Source organism: Coregonus clupeaformis, chromosome 7 (genome assembly GCF_020615455.1).
Source record: "Coregonus clupeaformis isolate EN_2021a chromosome 7, ASM2061545v1, whole genome shotgun sequence".
NCBI classification, from domain to species: Eukaryota; Metazoa; Chordata; class Actinopteri; order Salmoniformes; family Salmonidae; genus Coregonus; species Coregonus clupeaformis.
This window is the reverse complement of record NC_059198.1, coordinates 32198832-32219871: the sequence shown is the minus strand read 5'-3', so window position 1 is coordinate 32219871 and position 21040 is coordinate 32198832. Positions and strand designations below refer to the sequence as shown.

Sequence of the window (21040 nt, the reverse complement as noted above, 5' to 3'; positions counted from 1 at the left end):
GAATCTAGGTGGGCTGGCCGAGTATGTGAATTTTGCCAGCCCAATCCCTGTGCAATTTGGCTCTTTTTGATTGGACCCCAGGTCTAATACACAGGGAAACATTGCCTTTGGCATTGGGGCGGTCAACATTGTCGGTCACCCAATGGAGCATGCATAACAATTGGTCTCCCCCAAGGCCCTAGCGGTGTATTTCATCCACTTTAACCAGAGATTCTCATCAGGGACCCCCTCCACTTCCCCATTGTTCCATTCTTGGAGGAGAAAATATTTCATAGTGGACGGGTTAGTCGAATTGACTCCGTCATCCCTTGACTGATTTACTCAGTCTATTGCTGTTAGTGGATTAATGACAGTACCTGCTCCCTCTATATCTTTTGACTCCATTAAATGTAATCTTAGACAAGTATCCCGTCCGTATACGTCCGCGCAAGCCCAGTAAGTCATTTTCATGTCCTCTTTAGTGACTTTTACTATCGTTACTACCATTTCCGTGGGGATGTCGTTATACCTTCTTATCCTCCATCTGGACGTCCAGCCCCCCCCCGTCTCATATCGCCGTCCCCCAGTATGTCTAAATACCTGAGCCCAGGAACAATCTGCCGAGGGAGCTGAACATAAATACAACGGGATTTTATAATCCCATGTTGCTTGCTTATCCGCTCTGATAAGATCCCTTATCCTAATTTTGAATCTTACTCCCCACCCCTCTCTGACTCCTATTTTGTAGATCACTCGCCCTTGACGGTCAGTATGTCGGGTCGCTTCCCTTTTATTTCTTAATAATGGTAAGGCCATAGCGTAATTGGTGCGAGGTGGTGGTGGATCTTGACCTACCACGACTATTGTCGAGACTATGATGCAGCTCAGGGTCACTCTTATTCCCAAAAACCGCCAACCCTCTCCTGTCTTGAGTCCTTCTGCTCGGCACCACCCCATACTCACACCCTAGGAACACACTACAGTGATGATAAGTCTGGGTAGGAGATCTTCGTTGACAGAGGTGACCCCCGGACCCTGTGGCCCAGTTCTGCTCGTCAACTCTGCGTGTGCTAAGCGGTGCTTGTATGTGGTCCTACCTTCTTGCAGTGGGTAACATGGACCCAGGTTCCTCTCTCTGCTATTCTAATGGCAAAGGCGGTGACCAATATAACCTGATAGGGCCCTTCCCAACAGGCCTGCTTCCAGTTTTCCTTCTAGTGACTGGATGCTCACCAGTCACCTGGTTAGATAGTGGGTCACCTTCTCCTTTAGTTCACCTGTGGAGCACAAAACCTCTGACATACGGGTGTGGTTAATAAACTATCTTCACACATGTTCAGATTAATCTAACAATTTCTGACTGCATTCTCTTTTTAGACTGTATCTAAAAAAAAGTAAAAAAAAAAAAAAAAGTATTTTGTCCTCTCCTTCGTATATTATTTAATCCTACAATTAGCCTCTTCCCCCCTCTTGACACATAGTTCTGCTTATGTGTCAATTTTTACCACCTTCCTAAACATTCCCTTAGGTTATTTATCAACCAATTGCCATGCCTTTCAATTTTGAGATTGTCTTTTGCTTCTTTATTGCTCCTCCCACTTCCTTTGTCTTTATGGTGGCTAAATTCGACTTTCATTCAGTTCAGAATCAATTAGTAATCCAATCAAACAATCTTTTATCTTGTAAAAACACTTATGTTTAGTTCAACCTCTGTTCTACCCCGGCTCTCCCGGGCTTGACCTGAAGACTGATTGTTGGACATGACAAGTCCATATTTAGGTCACCTAAGTGTTCTGCCTAGCAACAAAGAATAAAAACCTCTATGTTCGTGATTAACCCAGTTATCTGCAATAGCCCACCAAAAAAACCCCATCATCTTTAAATCACGACCAATGTCATATCCCTCTTTACTCTCTACCATTTGGGTAACATCCCTGATATATGTATGAAAAGCTAAGATTGTTTGGGAAGAGAGCAACAACATAAACTGTTCTTCCTCCTCAGAGTTCCAAATGATTTTACCATGGGCTGCCATTGCCTTCCCATAGATAAGATCACTTAATTTACCCGTATGCAGTACATAATGGAGTACCCAAGCTTTACAGCAGTCTATCCTTACCAAAAAGCTCATTATTCTTCATCTAATTTTTTATAACTAATCCATAAAATCCCTCAAAATTCCTCGAGTATACAATGATTATTTAATTGATTACTCTAAATCTGCTACATGTGATCTCATTTCAAATGATCCATTATCAATTATTTGATCCACCCCCTAAGAAAATCACTCTCCCCCTCTATTCTGGAGTTCTACCTCTACCAGCTATTTCCCCTAGTGGCCATTAAATACTCAGCTCCCGTATGTTATTTTTCTTACTCTATCCTTTCTACTATTCCGCTCATGATGGATTGCATATCTCTTGACCTCGGCTAACGAAGTAGTTCCCCATCCCACTAAAGTCCTCTTAATATTCCAGCTTATTTCTGGTCTCATTCCACTAAGGAATGCTATTTTTTAGCTGCTGATGGTACGGAGTATCATTTCTCTGTCCCTGGGGAGGCTCAGGTATGCCACTTGGCTGATGGTCTCACTGTCTTCCTGTTTACATTCATGTACTTTGGAGAAGTCAGCATGTCGATGGTAAGGTTCCCTTAAATTATTACACAACTCAGTTATTTTCCCAACATATTGCCCATCATTTGCCCATGGTAGGACTGCTCCATTGGCATCCCCTGAAACCCACTGCCCCCGAACAGCTGCCCAATCTTTCCCAACTAGGGTCCTGACTGCCCTCTCAATTTCCCCTGTGTTTAGCTTAAAGCTTGCTGCTAGACTCTCCAAATCCTACACCCTCTATAGCTCACTACATCTCGCTGTCTCCATGCCCTATATACATCCAGTGTGTCTGGTGCATGCTCCTCCCCAGCCCTTGGGTTCAACAAGGCTATCAAAGGGTACTGGTCATCCCCTTCCTCATTATCTAACCACTCTTTCTTCCCTGGCTTATTGTAGTTTTCAAATCTTTTTAACTCCCTGTTTTTAAACTCTCTGTGTTTACTCTCTCTAGCTTTTCCTGCCTCTTCCCTCTCTACCCTCCTATCATTACTGAATCAATGATAATACATTTACATTCTAGTCACCCAGCAGACGCTCCTATCCAGAGCAACCTACAGTTAGTGAATACATATTTGTATTTTATTTTTTTACTGGCCCCCCCCCCCGTGGGAATCGAACCCACAACCCTGGCGTTGCAAACACCATGCTCTATCAACTGAGCTACATCCCTGCCGGCCATTTTCCCCCCTACCCTGGACGGCGCTGGGCCAATTGTGCGCCGCCCATGAGTCTCCCGGTCGTGGCCGGCTGCGACAGAGCCTGGATCCGAACCAGGATCTCTAGTGGCACAGTTAGCACTGCGATGCAGTGCCTTAGACCACTGCACCACTCAGGATAATAATAACTGCAATAACTATCAATAATAATTATAATAACTATTACGAATTATATTGTCCTTTTTCTGATGTTATAATTGTAGTCTCTTCCATCACTTTAGTTTAAAATATAAAGTTATTTATAACAAATCCAGAACCCACCACAGGCTGGCGCTATTCCCCCAGCACAACAGCCAATGCCACTTGCTTCCCTGTAACGAAAATAAATTATCGTTTTAAAATGTTCCAACTATTTGTATTTTCCCGCTAACCCATTTCAGTTCGCTATTCAATATCTTTAACAGTTCTCTCTGATTCGGCCCCAATCAATAAAACAAATGCTTGATATCGTTCATCAGCATGCACTTAATGACATTCCTACCATTTGAACTATGTCCTGTCTCACCTCCTCCCCCTCTCCTGCTCCTTCCTACATTATGGGGGAGGCGCGGGAAACTTCCCTACAATCTACCTTCTTAGGAAATAATGTAATTCGTACTTGTAACATATTTTCATAGATTATCTAGAATACTACTAAAGCTATCTTATGCTATTTTTAATACACGTAAAAACTCTCTCTCTCTCCACCCATTCCCTATTGAATAAGTGCGTCTTCCTAGTTACCCCATAACCACGCCTCAAATCTTTTATTCAGCATTTAACCAACCAAATACTAAGTAGTATCCGGTTATCATTCATACCCGCCGTTGAATTCCCTCATACACACATATTTCACCTTATGCCATTCAAATGCCCAACACAACATAATAGCTCAATACAACCCTCTATTGGTTCTGCAAGTCGCTCCGGACCAGAGCGTCTGCCAAATGACAAAAAATGCAAATGCAAATATTCTCTACTTTCCCACTCATTACGTACGTCTACGTTTGAGTACGAAAGTTCATACATATGCATCGTTGGACTTTATAGGTACCTCTCAAATAATCGCTTTGTGGTGTTTTTAGCCAATTCTTAATTGACACGAATAATTTTTTCAAACATTTTACCCGTTGAACCAAAAAATTGACTGTCCTCCTCCTTTTCTTTACCCCTGCAATCACGATGGTTAAATCTTCCTTTGTTACCGTTAAAGCACTTTCGCGCTTAAAAAAACACACTCGCTGTCTCTAGCCCCTCCTTTCGCTGTTTTTTCAAATTCATTTTATATGCATCTGCCTACTAACTTTTTTACTTCGAGATGCCCAATAAATTCATACCTCTTCTCCCACATGGATCCATAAAACATATTTCTTCGATCTCTTTAGAAGTTTTATTTTCCATGGTGGAAAAATAAAAATCCCCCCTTTAGTAATAATTCCCAGAATTATCCTTCTAGGAGCTATTATTTTAGTGCGTCTCTCGAGCCAATGTATGATCTGCTTTTGTAATTAACCATTTAAAATTATTTAACCTTTAACCCAGAGTTTTTATTTAAAACTCCGGTTTCATGAAAAGAGTTAGATAACCATTTTTTCTCACGCGACTTTTTTTTAGCTCCTTCCTAGAAATAATTATCACGTATACTGATGGATTCCCAAGTCTCACACGTACACAACATTATACAATCATTTGCTAAACCTATTTGTAACCTAGAGGTCGTAACTGCTCTAGTTTCATGAAACACACAGAGTTCTAGCAAATCCCCAGTCGTATACGCGACTTTTGACCTGTTTTATGTATCCATAGCACACGACAAAAAAATCATCCCTTTCCCTGTTTATTGTAGCACTGTACCCAGTACAGTCTCAATAAAAAACTAGTTTACATTGGTGATGGCCTTCACCCCTTGTCATTTCGGACTAGATTATTCTGGTAATAGCTATTTACCTAGGGTCAATTGCGGACCCTCCCTGTTTCGTAATAATTATTACTTCCTTTGCGATTTTGGTAACTATTCTCTGCCCTCTCACAAGAATCACTATTCTCATACAAGTTCAAATCATTTCACCAAAACCATGAATAAAAATTACTGACCTTTTCCTTGCAGTTTGGATTTAAATGCTTTTTCAAACTTGTTAACGTCTTTATCGTTCATAAAGAGTAATCACCGGCCTGTTTATAACCTTAACGTCGAAGGCCAGGACTCTTTTACGGATGCTATCACCCGCCCGTGCACGGGTTTCGGTGTCTTTAGAACGATAAAGATGTATTAAGCTCCGCTCAGAAGGACCAATCTGTCATGTGAATTTCTATCTCTAATTCAACCTAAGCTTGAATCATTACCAGAGGTTGTAAGGCTCTGGTTTTAATCATCAATGATTCAAGGTCCACAACCACGAAGAAGGATTTTTTGTATGTTTATTCATGGAGAGCTCTCCCGCCAATGACACAAACAGACGATTTTATACCTCCTGGACTTGACTCCTCCCACCTTTAGGTGACTTTTCTAAACAGTTTCCGCCTTCCCCCTTGAATGTTTAGTACCGCCCCCTCTGTTAGTGGGTTGACACTACATGATAATTCTAACATTTATACTGTGTTTGGGGTGAAATCCTTTAGTCATTATTCTTAAAATCCAAATTAATCTAACACTTATCTATTTTTTACTTAACACTGCATTGTCGGTTAAGGGCTTGTAAGTAAGCATTTCACTGTAAGGTCTACACCTGTTGTATTCGGTGCATGTGACAAATACAATTTGATTTGATATGATAATTTACAGTGCCCTCCGTAATTATTGGGACAGTGAAGCATTTTTTTGGGGCTCTATACTTATTAATTTTTGCTCTATACTTCAAAAGTTTAGATTTGAAATCAAACAATGATTATGAGGTTAAAGTGCAGACTGTCAGCTTTAATTTGAGGGTATTTCCATCCATATCGAGAGAACCATTTAGAAATTAGAGCACTTTTTGTACATAGTCCCCCCATTTTAGGGGAGCAAAAGTATTGGGACAAATTCACTTATATGTGTATTAAAGTAGTAAGAAGTATTTGGTCCTACATTCATAGCACGCAATGACTACATCAAGCTTTTGACTCTACAAATTTGTTGGCTGCATTTGCTGTTTGTTTTGGTTGTGTTTCAGATTATTTTGTGCCCAATAGAAATGAATGGAAAATAATGTATTGTGTCATTTTGGAATCACCTTTATTGTAAATAAGAATAGAATATGTTTCTAAACACTTCTACATGAATGTGGATGCTACAATGATTACGGATAATCCTGAATGAATTGTGAATAATGATGGGTGAGAAAATTATAGACTCACAAATGTCATACCCCCCAAAAAATGCTAACCTCCCCTGTTGTTGTAATGGTGAGAGGTTAGCATGTCTTGGAGGTATGATATTTGTGCGTCTGTAAGATCTGACATTTCTTTTGGAACAGTAATTGGTGACATATTCTATATCAAAACTAGACATTCAAATCTCTTATTCCCAAACATGGGGACAATTGGGGGAACCCCTACCCCCCGAAGAAAATACAAACATATAACATTTTTCAGGTCTGCTGTATCTCGGGCTCTGTAGTAGTCACATTGTTTCTGGCACCAGAGGGGTTCAGAGTTTAACGGGTTATAAGGAGTCAGGATGGAGCGTTACAGATAATGATGTATTGTATATACAGTATGTCTATGGTTACAGACCTCCGGCCTCTCTCTGTCTGATCCAGGGGTGAAGGAGGCTGATCTAGCAGGCCCCCTGCCGGAGTAGCCCGGCTCGGGGCAGTCAGCCGGGGTTGGAGAGGCGGGTCTGGACTGGGTCTTCTTGGAGGTAGTAGCCTGGGTCCCAGGACTCAGGAGGCTCTGGGGTCCGTTCCATATCCGTGGCAACGAGACGAGGGACACTCGCTGGTCGTCCAGACGACGACCCTGACTGTTGGCCAGGAGTTTAAGGAACTGTTCAGAACCTGGCCCTGGGGAGGGGGAGAGAGAGAGAGTTAGAGAGAGAGAGAGTGAGAGAGGGAGGGAGAGTGAAAGAGGGAGGGAGAGAGAGAGAGATAGAGATGAAGAGAGAGAGACAGAGAGAAAGACAGAGAAAAGAGCGAGAGAGGGGGAGAGAGAGAGTGACAGAGAGAGATAGAGAGAGAGAGAGAGAGAGAGAGAGAGAGAGAGAGAGAGAGAGAGAGAGGGGGCGGTGAATACCCATTTAATATTTATATACTGTGCAGTTCTGGGATGATTTACCATGGTAAAAATGCAGGTGTCTGTATCCATGAACATGAACGGATGTACCAGGCATTGTTGAATCATCCCATGGTAAATCATCCCATGGTAGGATGGATAGGACGTTACAGTATGCGTTTCTGCTATTGTATATATACATGTATTTGCAGTAGTGCACGACTTACCTGAGGGGATGGTACTAGAGGGGGTGTGTTTGGGGGTAGAGGGTGTACTCCTGGTAGGGTTCAAGACACAGCGCTGTTCGTCCATACGACCACGTTGGGTTACACTGATCATGGCGAGGAACTTGTCCTGCTCAGCTGGTGCTGCTTCCTGTTAGACCAATAACAATAGGCCAGATTACCTCAAATACTTGTCATCTATAAAATATAAATAATAACTAATATTAAACAGAGGGTAAATAGAAAAAGGGTTCATTATTTAATATCAATAATCAATCATGGTTTATCCAACTCATCCAGACATAGGTATAATAATACAAATGACTGTACATAACAAACCACATGAAAAAAATACTACAGTTTACTATAGAATACTACAGTACTTACTGTAGAATACTATACTACACACTGTAGTATCCCTCGCTCATGTGTAGTACTTACAATAGAATGTTGTAATATACTGTAGAATACTATAGTAATTATTACAGTATTTATTTGCATATACCCTGTCCATTCCCCTCCCCCATATCCTAATTTGTGCCACCCATAAGTGAGAAACATGCCAAGTATAGACCATATTGTGTTCCCTACGGGTTATAGAAAATAGCAGAAATGCTGAACTATCTGTTCAGACCCCAGTCCTACCTACAGGTTATGGAACATTTTATCTTTATACCATAGTGGAAAGGCCCTAGTGTCCTGTCCAGGGGGGTGTACATGAAGCTACCTCACACTACAGAAACAGGAGATAGGCTCCTGCCCTATGGGCCATTCTGGCTCGGACAAGGCTACTTATTTACTTTATACATAACACAAGTAAAAATTATATGTAATGTTACATACTTGAGAGTGTGATTGAGGGGAGGTGTGGGTAGGAGAGGCTGGTCTGGAGTGAGACTTCCTGGTTGTGACTGGAGTCATCCTGGAACCCTGGACAGATTACAAGACAGAAGAAGAGTACTTTATGGTCCATATTTTTTTCAGTTTATTTCAGAGCCTTTTTATATAAGGCAGATTTTCTGTTTTATATCCTTTCTGGTGCTACTTTAGAAAAAAAACTGCATTCTACTTTTATATATTTTCTATTCGGACGTACTTGACTTGCTTGTCCAATGGGATCACCAATAGAGGATGTACCTGTATCCCTGGCAACCCAGGAAGTGACACTCGCTGGTCATCAAGGCGACGGCTCTGAGTGTTGGCCAGGAGGCTGAAGAAGTGGTCAGCTTCTGGACCTATGTGAACAGAACAGGGGTCAATGTTCAGGGGTCAGGGGTCAGCTAAGAAGACATGACATGACTGTCACATCAATAAAGATGACCAGTGACATTTTATTTGACCTTTTATTTAACCAGGCAAGTCAATTAAGAACAAATTATTATTTAAAATGACGGCCTGGCAAGAGGCAAAATGACTCCTGTGGGGACGGGGGCTGGGATAAAAGACCAGGAAGCCCACGGCTTAAAATGGTTGACACTCCACAAGACCAGCAGACGTGAAGCGTGAGCTAAACGTTACAAAAGGAAGACCAAGGATACTACGGTATAAGCCAGATGTTGCAAATGGTTGAATTTCTACAAGACCAAGAAGCGTGAAGCTGAAGCTACACGTTACAAAATGGTTAGACCAGAAAGACCAGAAAACGTGAGATGTTAGTCCACACGTTTGAAATGGAGAAACTCTGAAACTCTCAACCTCTACACGAGGTGAAGAAGAAGACAATGCACTAGACCTTAGCATTTCAGTCTGCAGCTGGCATGTATAGTTGTCTAGAGAACTTTCACTAAAGACACGAGAGGAGAGGACAATCCCTCTCAGACAACCGCTGGTACATCTGAAGTATCCATTCTAACTACAACTACGAGCAGAAATTCTACCAAGGCCATTGGGATCACTGGTGGGCAAACCAGAGTCCTACATCATCAATTCAACTATCGAGGACAGCTACACGTAAATACATGTTGCATTTCTAATCCGAATGAGCGATATTAGGGTGCATAAGTATTATGATTTCCGTGAGCGTAGTTTCCAAAGTAACCACGATAGTTTGAATCTCTGTCTCTCCCTTTCACTCTGACCCTCCTTCTACCCAAGCATTCATGCTATTGTTAGTCCAGTCAACTAGGGACCTGTTTTCATTGTATTAAGTTAGTAATCAATAACCTGTGTGTGTGTGTGTGTGTGTGTTTGTATTGTGTTATTGTAATATTATATTATATTATATTAAGAACAAATTCTTATTTACAGTGACGGCCTACCCTGGCCAAACCCGGACGACGCTGAGCCAATTGTGCGCCGCCCGATGGAACTCCCAATCACGGCCGGGTTGTGATACAGCCTGGAATCGAACCAGGGTCTGTAGTGATGCCACTAGTACTGAGATGCAGTGCCTTAGACTGCTGCGCCACTCGGGAGCCTATTATTTAGTTAGTTAGTAAATAAATAATTAAGCCAATTTGTGTATTGCTGATTCATCAATAAGGTTAGGGTTCTTGCAGGTTCAAGGATTATGCGACATTCAGAATGAGACTGATAAGAGGTATTATTTGATAAGTGACTATTATCGATATATAACATATATACAGGTGCAGCTCAATAAATTAGAATATTGTGGAAAAGTTAAGTAATTTCAATAATTCAATTGACAAAGTGAAACTCATATATCGTGGATTAATTACACAAAAAGTGAAATAGGTCAAGGCTGTATTTGTTTTAATCTTGATGATTACGGCTTACAGCTCATGAAAACCCCAAATTCAGTATCTCAAATTCAGTATCTAATTAAACATAGTTAGGTGATTTGATAAATAACAGTCATACATTACAGTAAGTCACGTCACGACACCTGTCTATATAAGGTCCCACAGTTGACAGTGCATGTCAGAGGAAAAATCAATCCATGTGGTCGAAGGAATTGTCCGTAGAGCTCCAAGACAGGATTGTGTCGCAGGTACAGATCTGGGACAGGGTACCAACATTTTTTGGCAGCATTGAAGGTCCCCAAGAACACAGTAGCCTCCATCATTGTTAAATGGAAGAAGTTTGGAACCACCAAGACTCTTCCTAGAGCTGGCCACCCGGCCAAACTGAGCAATCGGGGGAGAAGGGCCTTGGCCAGGGAGGTGACCAAGAACCTGATGGTCACTCTGACAGAGCTCCAGAGTTCCTCTGTGGAGATGGGAGAACCTTCCAGAAGGACAACCATCTCTGTAGCACTCCACCAATCAGGCCACTATTCAGTAAAAGGCACATGACAGCCCGCTTGGAGTTTGCCAAAAGGCGCCTAAAGGACTCTCAGTGTCACGAGTTGCTAAGCCAGAACCCAGAAGCAGACCAGGACAAGGTAAGTTGAAACGAAGGTGAGTGTTTATTACAAATTCAAGAGTGATGCTGAATAATCCAGGGAACAGAGCGGGCGGCGTTGATTAGTTGTTGGGGGTGCAGTGGTTGATCCCATCCTGGGTCGGCAGCCGCCGACCACCAGGCAGAGGTTGGATGAAGGTTCCGGACGGGTGACTGCAGATGGAACAAAACGGGGGTAAGTAAGCAACAAACCAACAAGGTGCAAAAACAACAAAACTAACGCTAGGCTCTAAGACTGATACTCTGGTAAACCTACTGTTCATGGCTAACGATCCGGCAGGGAATGGATGTTAGGCCAGAGCCTAAGAAGGGTGATGATCAGGACCAGGTGTGCAGATTGCTGATGGGATGCAGGTGCGGAAATCAAGAGAGCTCCCCGGAGCGTTCCCGAACCCTCGGGAAACTGGAGATCACGAACAGAAAAACTAGTCACCAGACAGGACCCGACTCAGACTGCCGGGATCGTTACAGTACCCCCCTCCGACGAAACGCCACCGGGCGGACTCCCCGGAGCGCCAGGATGGAGGCGGTAGAAGTCACTGATGAGGTCAGCATCTAGGACCTGTCGCCGCGGAATCCAACTCCTCTCTTCAGGACCATACCCCTCCCAGTCCACGAGATACTGGAAACCCCGGCCCCGCCGTCTGGAATCCATGATGCGACGCACCGTGTAGGCAGGACCACCTCCGATCATCCGAGGAGGAGGAGGAGGAGGCGGAGGAGGCAACAGAGGACTGAGGAAAACAGGCTTGAGGCAGGAGACATGAAAGGTGGGATGGACTCTGAGCGTCCTCGGGAGTTTGAGTCGAACTGCCACCGGATTGATCACCTTCTCCACCACAAACGGACCAATGAACTCGGTAACAACTTCCCTAGACTCAGTCCGTAACGGAAGATCCCGTGTGGCCAACCAGACCCTATCTCCGATGGAATAGGTGGGAGCGGGGATCCGGCGACGATCGCCTGGAGCTGATACCGGTCCGAAACTCTAAGGAGTGCCTTTCTGGCCCGATGCCAGGTCCGGTGGCAACGACGAATATGGGCCTGAACAGAAGGCACTGAGAGCTCCTTCTCCTGAGAAGGGAACAGGGGAGGTTGGTAGCCATACAGGCACTGGAAGGGAGACATCCCAGTGGCAGATGTAGGGAGAGTATTGTGGGCATACTCAACCCAAGGCAACTGAGAGACCCAGGAGGTGGGGTTGGAAGAGACCAGGCAGCGTAGCGTGGATTCCATCTTCTGGTTGGCTCTCTCCGCCTGACCATTGGATTGGGGGTGAAAACCAGATGTGAGACTGACTGTAGCTCCAATGGCCAAACAGAAGGACTTCCAGACAGCAGAGGTAAACTGAGGGCCACGGTCGGAAACGATATCACTGGGCAAACCGTGGACCCTGAAAACCTCCCTAACCAGGATCTCGGACGTCTCGAGGCAGAGGGAAGCTTGGCAATTGGCACAAAGTGGGCGAACTTGCTGAATCTGTCCACGATAGTCAGAACGACCGTGTTCCCCTCAGAAGCGGGCAACCCAGTGACGAAGTCCAGGGCCAGATGCGACCATGGTCGCGGGGAATAGGAAGGGGGTGAAGTAGTCCAGAGCTGGGCCGATTGGTACTCTTATTCTGCGCACACACTGGACAGGCAGCAACAAAACCCCGAGTATCCTCGGCCATGGCAGGCCACCAAAAAGCGTCTGCGAAGAAACGCCATTGTCCGAGCCACGCCAGGGTGACAAGCCATCTTGCTGGCGTGGGACCATTTGAGGACAGCAGGACGAACCGACTCAGGCACAAACAACCGACCGGGTGGACCGTTACCGGGACCGGGCTGAGTCCGAAGGGCCGCCAGCACCTCCTCCTCAATCTTCCACATAACTGCTCCCACGACGCAGTTCCGGGGGAGAATTGTCTCGGTCTTGGACCCACTCTCCTCCGTCTTGGAGAACATCCGGGACAAGGCGTCCGCCTTGCCGTTCTTAGATCCAGGTCGGAACGTCAGGGAAAACTTGAATCGTCCGAAAAACAACGCCCACCTGGCCTGACGGGAGTTGAGACGTTTAGCCGATTGCACGTAAGCAAGATTCTTGTGGTCAGGCCAGACAATAAACGGTTGCTCCGCCCCCTCCAACCAGTGGCGCCACTCCTCCAAGGCAAGTTTCACCGCGAGAAGCTCCCGGTTACCCACATCGTAATTCCTCTCCGCAGGCGAAGGCGACGAGTAGTAGGCGCAGGGATGGAGTTTACTGTCCGTGGAGCATCGCTGCGACAGAATGGCGCCAACTCCCACATCAGACGCGTCCACTTCAACGACGAACTGACGGGCCGTGTCCGGTTGAGAGAGAATCGGTGCGTTGATGAATCGCCTCTTCAAATCCAGAAACGCTCGATCCGCCTCCGGATTCCACTTGAAGGTCCTGATACTGGAAGTCAAGGCAGTTAACGGAGCGGCCACACGGCTGTAATCCCGGATGGATCTGCGGTAGAAATTCGCAAACCCCAAAAATCTCTGGAGCTGCAATCTCGTACCGGGCTGGGCCCATTCCAGAACCGCTCTAACCTTCTCCTGGTCCATCCTAATCTCTCCCCTGGAGATGATGTACCCGAGAAAGGATGTCGTGTGGGCGTGAAACTCGCACTTCTCGGCCTTCACGAACAGGCGATTCTCCAACAATCGCTGCAGAACCTGCCGGACATGCTGGACGTGGTCGGAAGGTTCCTTCGAGAAGATCAGAATGTCATCCAGGTAAACAAACACAAAGAGACCGATCATATCTCTCAGGACGTCGTTCACCATACTCTGGAATACCGCTGGAGCATTGGTCAGTCCAAACGGCATCACCTGATACTCGAAGTGACCCATCGGTGTATTGAAACCCGTCAACCACTCGTCCCCCTCTCTGATCCGGACCATGTGATACGCATTGCGTAGGTCCAGCTTGGTGAACACCGTAGCACCCTGTAAGGAGTCGAAGGCAGAACTCATCAAGGGCAGGGGATACTTGTTCTTGACCGTGATGTCATTCAACCCCCGATAATCAATACACGGTCGAAGAGAGCCATCCTTCTTACCCACAAAGAAGAATCCTGCCCCCCAGGGGTGATGACGAGGACGAAACGAGACCAGCAGCTAGGGACTCCTTGATGTAGGTCTCCAAAGCCTCACGTTCAGGTCGGGAGATACTGTATAACCTTCCCTTGGGGTAGACAGCTCCAGGGAACAGGTTGATGGCACAATCATATGGTCGGTGGGGAGGGAGTGACAGAGCCTTCTGCTTACTGAACACTTCCCCCAAATCGTGATATGTCTCGGGGAACCAGGGACAAATCTGGGGGTTTAGCCTCAATCACCTGACTGGGAACCGAATGGGGGCAGGCAGTCTTGAGACAGTTAGCATGACAATCAAGGCTCCAACTCGTTACCTTGCCCGTCACCCAATCGAACGTGGGATTGTGTTCCTTCAGCCAGGGGTATCCAAGGACCAGAGGAACATGGGAAGACGGCAGAATGAAGAATGAAATCATCTCAGAATGATTCCCCGACAACCGCATCTTAACCGGTTCAGTCCTCATCGTGATACGTGCCAGACTACTGCCGTTCAGAGTGGTAGCTTCAATGGCTTCCGGCAATTGCTCCTTGGAAAGCCCCAGCTGTTCCACCAACTCGGCATCTAGAAAGCTTCCATCGGCACCTGAATCGATAAAAGCGTTAATCGCTAAGCTCTGATTCCTGTTCATAAGGGTAGCCGGAAACGGGGTCTGACAGAGGTATTGAGAGGTCGAAACTGGCTCGCTAAAAGTCCTCCCAACTTTAGCGAGCCGCGCAGTTTGACGACCCGACTGGAACCTGAGAAGCTGATCGGTTGGACGGAACCCATTGCTTCTCCCTCCTTCGCTCTCGGACTCGATTATCCACCCGAATAGACAAGGCTACCAAGCTGTCCAGGTCACTAGGCTCCGGATAGGAGATCAACTCATCCTTGAGCTGCTCCGACAGACCCTGGTAAAAGGCCGCTTGCAGAGCCTCCTCATTCCACCCACTCTCCACAGCCAACGTCTTGAACTCGATCACGAAGTCGGCCACGCTGCGAGTTCCTTGGCGAGCGAAAACAGGCGCCTAGCTGCGTCCCTCCCTCGGACGGAATGGTCGAAGAGCTTCCTCATCTCGGCCGTGAACCCCTGGTATGAAGCCATGCAGGGATCCTGTCGTTCCCAAACGGCTGAAGCCCACTCAGCGCTCGACCACGCAGCAACTCAATCACAAAGGCTATCCTAGCCTTGTCTGTGGCATAAGAGTAGGGCTGTAGATCGAACACTAATCCACACTGCATAAGGAAGGAACGGCATCTTCCCAGCTCCCCCTCATATTTATCCGGCGTCGGAACCTTGGGCTCATGGAAGGACACAGCTTCAGAAGCGGCAGGCGAGATGGGTGAAACCGGTAGTGGATCCTCCACCGGACACTTGCGTTGGTTCTGGACCTCCGTCAGACCGGTAGAAAGGTTCCGAACTGACAACGCGATCTCCTGTAGTACCGTGCTATGATGGCCCAACATCTTCTCCTGCTGGGTAATGGCATGGCGAACAGAGTCCAGGTCCGCTGGGTTCATTACTGGCCGGATCGTTCTGTCACGAGTTGCTAAGCCAGAACCCAGAAGCAGACCAGGACAAGGTAAGTTGAAACGAAGGTGAGTGTTTATTACAAATTCAAGAGTGATGCTGAATAATCCAGGGAACAGAGCGGGCGGCGTTGATTAGTTGTTGGGGGTGCAGTGGTTGATCCCATCCTGGGTCGGCAGCCGCCGACCACCAGGCAGAGGTTGGATGAAGGTTCCGGACGGGTGACTGCAGATGGAACAAAACGGGGGTAAGTAAGCAACAAACCAACAAGGTGCAAAAACAACAAAACTAACGCTAGGCTCTAAGACTGATACTCTGGTAAACCTACTGTTCATGGCTAACGATCCGGCAGGGAATGGATGTTAGGCCAGAGCCTAAGAAGGGTGATGATCAGGACCAGGTGTGCAGATTGCTGATGGGATGCAGGTGCGGAAATCAAGAGAGCTCCCCGGAGCGTTCCCGAACCCTCGGGAAACTGGAGATCACGAACAGAAAAACTAGTCACCAGACAGGACCCGACTCAGACTGCCGGGATCGTTACACTCAGACCATGATAAACAAGATTCTCTGGTCTGATGAAACCAAGATTTAACTCTTTGGCCTGAATGCCAAGCATCACGTCTGGAGGAAACCCGGCACCATCCCTACGGTGAAGCATGGTGAATGTTTTCAGTGGCAGGGAGACTAGTCAGGATCGATGGAAAGATGAACGGAGAAAAGTACAGAGAGATCCTTGATGAAAACCTGGTCCAGAGCGCTCAGGACCTCAGACTGGGGCGAAGGTTCACCTTCCAACAGGACAACGACCCTAAGCACACATCCAAGACAACGCAGGAGTGGCTTCGGGACAAGTCTCTGGCCCAGCCAGAGCCCGATCGAACATCTCTGGAGGGACCTGAAAATAGCTGTGCAGTGACGCTCCCCATCCAACCTGACAGAGCTTGAGAGGATCTGCAGAGAAGAAGGGGAGAAACTCCCCAAATACAGGTGTGCCAAGCTTGTATCGTCATACCCAAGAAGACTCGAGGCTGTAATCGCTTCCAAAGGTGCTTCAACAAAGTACTGAGTAAAGGGTCTGAATACTTATGTAAATGTAAACAATTTAATTCATTTTAGAATAAGGCAGTAATGTAACAAAATGTGGAAAAAGTCAAGGGGTCTGAATACTTTCCCTTGACTTATTCCACATTTTGTTGTGTTACAGCCTGAATTCAAAATGGATTAAATATATTTTTTTCTCACATATCTACACACAAAACTCTGTAAAGACAAAAGTTGAAACATGTTTTTAGAAATCTTTGAAAATTAATTGAAAATGAAATACAGAAATATATAATTTACATACTGTAAGTGTTCACACAGCTGAGTCATGTAGAAGCATATTTGGCAGCAATTACAGCTGTGAGTCTTTCTGGGTAAGTCTCTTAAAAGCTTTCCACAGCTGGATTGTGCAACATTTGCCCATTATTCTTTTCAGAATTCTTCAAGCTCTTGTCTAATTGGTTGTTGATCATTGCTAGACAACAATTTTCAGGTCTTGACATAGATTTTCAAGTAGATTTAAGTCAAAACTGTAACTCGGCCACTCAGAAACATTTATTGTCTTCTTGGTAAGAAACTCCAATGTAGATTTGGCCTCGTGTTTTAGGTTATTGTCCTGCTGAAAGGTGTATTAATCTCCCAGTGTCTGCTGGAAAGCAGACTGAACCAGGTTTTCCTCTAGGATTTTGCCTGTGCTTAGTTCCATTCTGTTTCTATTTCATCCAGAAAAACTACCCAGTCCTTAACGATTACAAATATACCCATAACATGCAGCCACCACTATGCTTGAAAATATGGAGAGTGGTAATCAGTAATGTGTTGTATTGGATTTGCCCAAAACATAACTTTGTATTCAGGAATAAAAGTTAATTGCTTTGCCATATTTTTTGTAGTATTACTTTAGTGCCTTGTTGCAAACAGGATGAACGTTTTGGAATATTTTTATTCTGTACAGGCTTCCACCATTTCACTCTGTCAATTAGGTTAGTATTGTGGAGTAACTACAATGTTGTCGATCTATCCTCAGTTCTCTCCTATCACAGCCATTCAACTCTGTAACTGTTTTAAAGTCACCATTGGCCTCATGGTGAAATCCCTTAGTGGTTTCCTTCCTCTCCGGCAACTTATTTAGGAAGGACGCAATAATATTTGTAGTGACTGGGTGTATTGATACACCATCCAAAGTGTAACTTCACCATGCTCAAAGGGATATTCAATGTCTGCCCTTCTTGGCGAGGCATTGGAGAACTTCCCTGGTCTTTGTGTTTGAATCTGTGCTTGAAATTCACTGTTCGAGGAACCTTACAGAGATAATTGTATGTGTGGGGTACAGAGATGAGGTAGTCATTCAAAAATCATGTTAAACACCATTATTGCATATAGAGTGATTCCATGCAACTTATTATGTGACTTGTTAAGCACATTTTTACTCCTGAACTTATTTAGGCTTCCTATAGAAAGGGGTTGAATACTTATTGACTCAACACATTTCAGCTTTACATTTTTTAAAATTAATTTCTAAAATGGGGTATTGTTTGTAGGCCAGTGATATATATATATATATTTATTTTTATACATTTTAAATTCAGGCTGTAACATTACAAAAAATCAAGGGGTGTGAATACTTTCTGAAAACACTGTATATACTGTATATAAAACATTTGAATAGAAAATAAAAATAGAAAATAAAATAAGAGTTATATATTGGAAAGACACCAGAGACAACAATAATATTTACACACTATTAATTCATATTCCTATTCTGATATACAGTTAGATTAGATCAATGTGTGTGGTGTGTGTGAAATAAAACAACGCGCTTCCTTACATAATGCAACGCAAACGAGTGACAACTAGAAACAACTACATGTCTCAACAACCTGTTCTTCTACAGTATTTGTCCTTTGAACTCCTCCAGGGACACCAGGGCCTGAAGATTTAGATTGGCATGGAGGGAATTCCAAGACCAGGGGGCTGAGTATTGAAAGGATATTTTTCCATGCTCGGTTCTAATTTTCGGGAATGTTAGCATAGAACAAGATTGAGAGCTGGGTTTTCATTTCGAGCTAGAAGAGAGGATAGATAAATGGCCTTGTCGCTAGTGATGTCCACCCAACAGCACTGTAGAGATCACAATGGTAAGTTAGATGTCTCTGATTGGTGACAAAATGAAAGGGCTGCATGATACACAGAGTCAAGAGCCTTCAGTGTAGAACTAGAGGCTTGCAGATAAATAGTATCCCCATAGTCCAACACAGAGAGAAAAGGTCAATGAATCATGAAGGAAGTGAGTAAAAAGCACTTTCAACAAAGACTCTCCATCAAACATGCTTTTTAGTTCACAAGTAGGCTTAATCAGGGCCCTGTGAAAACAGCCCTTAAAGTATTATAGTACAACACTGAGCATTGTGTTTGGGTTTGGGTAAACTTCTGACCTGAGGGTATAGTAGTGGTGTGTTTGGGGGTAGAGGGAGTGGTCCCGGTAGGGTTCAAGACACAGCGCTGCTCATCCATACGTCCACGTTGGGCATGACTCATCATGGTGAGGAGCTTGTCCTTCTCAGCTGGTGCTCCCTTTTGGACAATAATAAAGAGTTGATGGAGAAAGATTACCTTCAATATGAACACATTACAGTAGATCAGGGCCCGTATTCATACAGTCTCTTATATTTAAATGTTGTTTTGTTTATTATTATTTATTTTTTGGGGGGTAGATCAGCTTTAATATTGCAGATAGATTGAGGCTTCCGTCTATGTAATTGTCTGCATCATTTCCAATCCCCCATATATCTTTTTGTAAATATATATGTAAAATATATATATATTTTCCTTTATTATTTTCCCCTAATCCTACTATCCCTCCCCTAATTGGAGTAAACTAATGGACAACAACTCTTAGGCTTCTACTTCCAGCTTATACTGTACATACTATATACATTTCATACAGTCTCTTAGAATAGGAGTGCTGATCTAGGATCAGTTTTGCCTTTTAGATCCTTATGAATAAGATTATATGTACAGGGGGCACCTGATCCTAGATCAGCATTCATTCACTTTATAAATACAGGACCTGAGCCATACAGTCCACACCTTATGTATTTGGACAGTAAATCCAAAACATTTTATTTGCCTCTATACTCCAGCATTTTGGATTTGGAAGTGTTTCATATGAGGCGACAGTACAGAATGTCGCCTTTAATTTGAGGGTATTTTCATACATATCTGTTTAACAGTTTATAAATGAAAGCACTTTATTTATCTAGTCCCCCCATGTGAAGAAGTCAGCTTCTACCGTAAATAGTATTTGAACCCAGGCAGGTCTGGCAGTAACATGAACATAGTTAGGTAGCTAGTGACACAACAGAGAATGACGATGAATGTTCAGTACAATGAAAACCTCTTGATCACAGACATAAACCCGTTACAACCACATTAGAATTTTTCTTACAATTTTCAAAAGCATTCACATTTTTTACATTGGCTTGCTATAAAAAAATAACTCATTATTGTCATTTTAAGTGTATCCTGATGTAAAATGAAACAAATATAATTTCAAAAATATGAATGACACTATGACATACCAGCAGGATACTGTCTCCTCCCATCTGTGTCTCCACTTCAGAAGCTGTCATCATCCAGATCGACCAGAGCAAATCACAAGTCAAGTGTAGAAAAGTGGCAAATGTTACACAACAACAACTATTTCAGGCGAGAGAACACGCCACATACGACTCAATTTCTCTTACAGTAGTAATAGGACATTCCAAATGGATTAAAAAGAGTATGATCTTCGAATAATAGTTTGCGAGGTTTGATATTGCCAGTACCAATGCATAAGAAGCAGGTTGTGACTAGAGGGAACGCTTTTTAAGGATCACATAAGCCCTTAAGTATTAACCCCTCCCCATTACGAGCCCCAGCCTCTGCCACCCTCCATCCTCCCTGCTCCCCTCCATCCTCCCTGCTCCCCTCCATCCCTCTTCAATATCACCATCTGTGATCCCAGATAAAATATATAATCCTCTAGACAGTGAAGGATGATATTTTCACTGTTGGTAGCATTCAGCTGACGTTGACATCATTAAAGCCCGATCCATGTATGCATGTTGTTTGTGTATACTGTATTTGAGTCCCACCTTGAACGAAACATTACTTTTACTGCTTACTGAAGCATTCATAAGACCTTTATAAGGCCTACATAGAGGCTGCATAAATCATTAATAATAATATATGATATATATGCCATTTAGCAGAAGCTTTTATCCAGTGACTTACAGTCGTGCATGCTTACATTTTACGTATGGGTGGTCCCAGGAAC

At 44.3% G+C, this 21040-nt stretch overlaps 1 protein-coding gene across 1 annotated transcript; it reads right to left on the bottom strand.

The window, feature by feature from the left end:
• Positions 1-6555: 6555 nt before the first annotated feature.
• On the bottom strand, positions 6556-20554 carry LOC121570594 (G-protein-signaling modulator 2-like). The gene is made up of 6 exons (XM_041882060.1): positions 20304-20554; positions 19158-19296; positions 8841-8938; positions 8547-8633; positions 7707-7854; positions 6556-7271 (listed from the first exon to the last, which is right to left on the bottom strand). Exons 1-6 carry the CDS (start codon positions 20355-20357, stop codon positions 6955-6957), a joined length of 843 nt encoding a protein of 280 aa, XP_041737994.1. The 5' UTR covers positions 20358-20554; the 3' UTR covers positions 6556-6954.
• Positions 20555-21040: the final 486 nt, after the last annotated feature.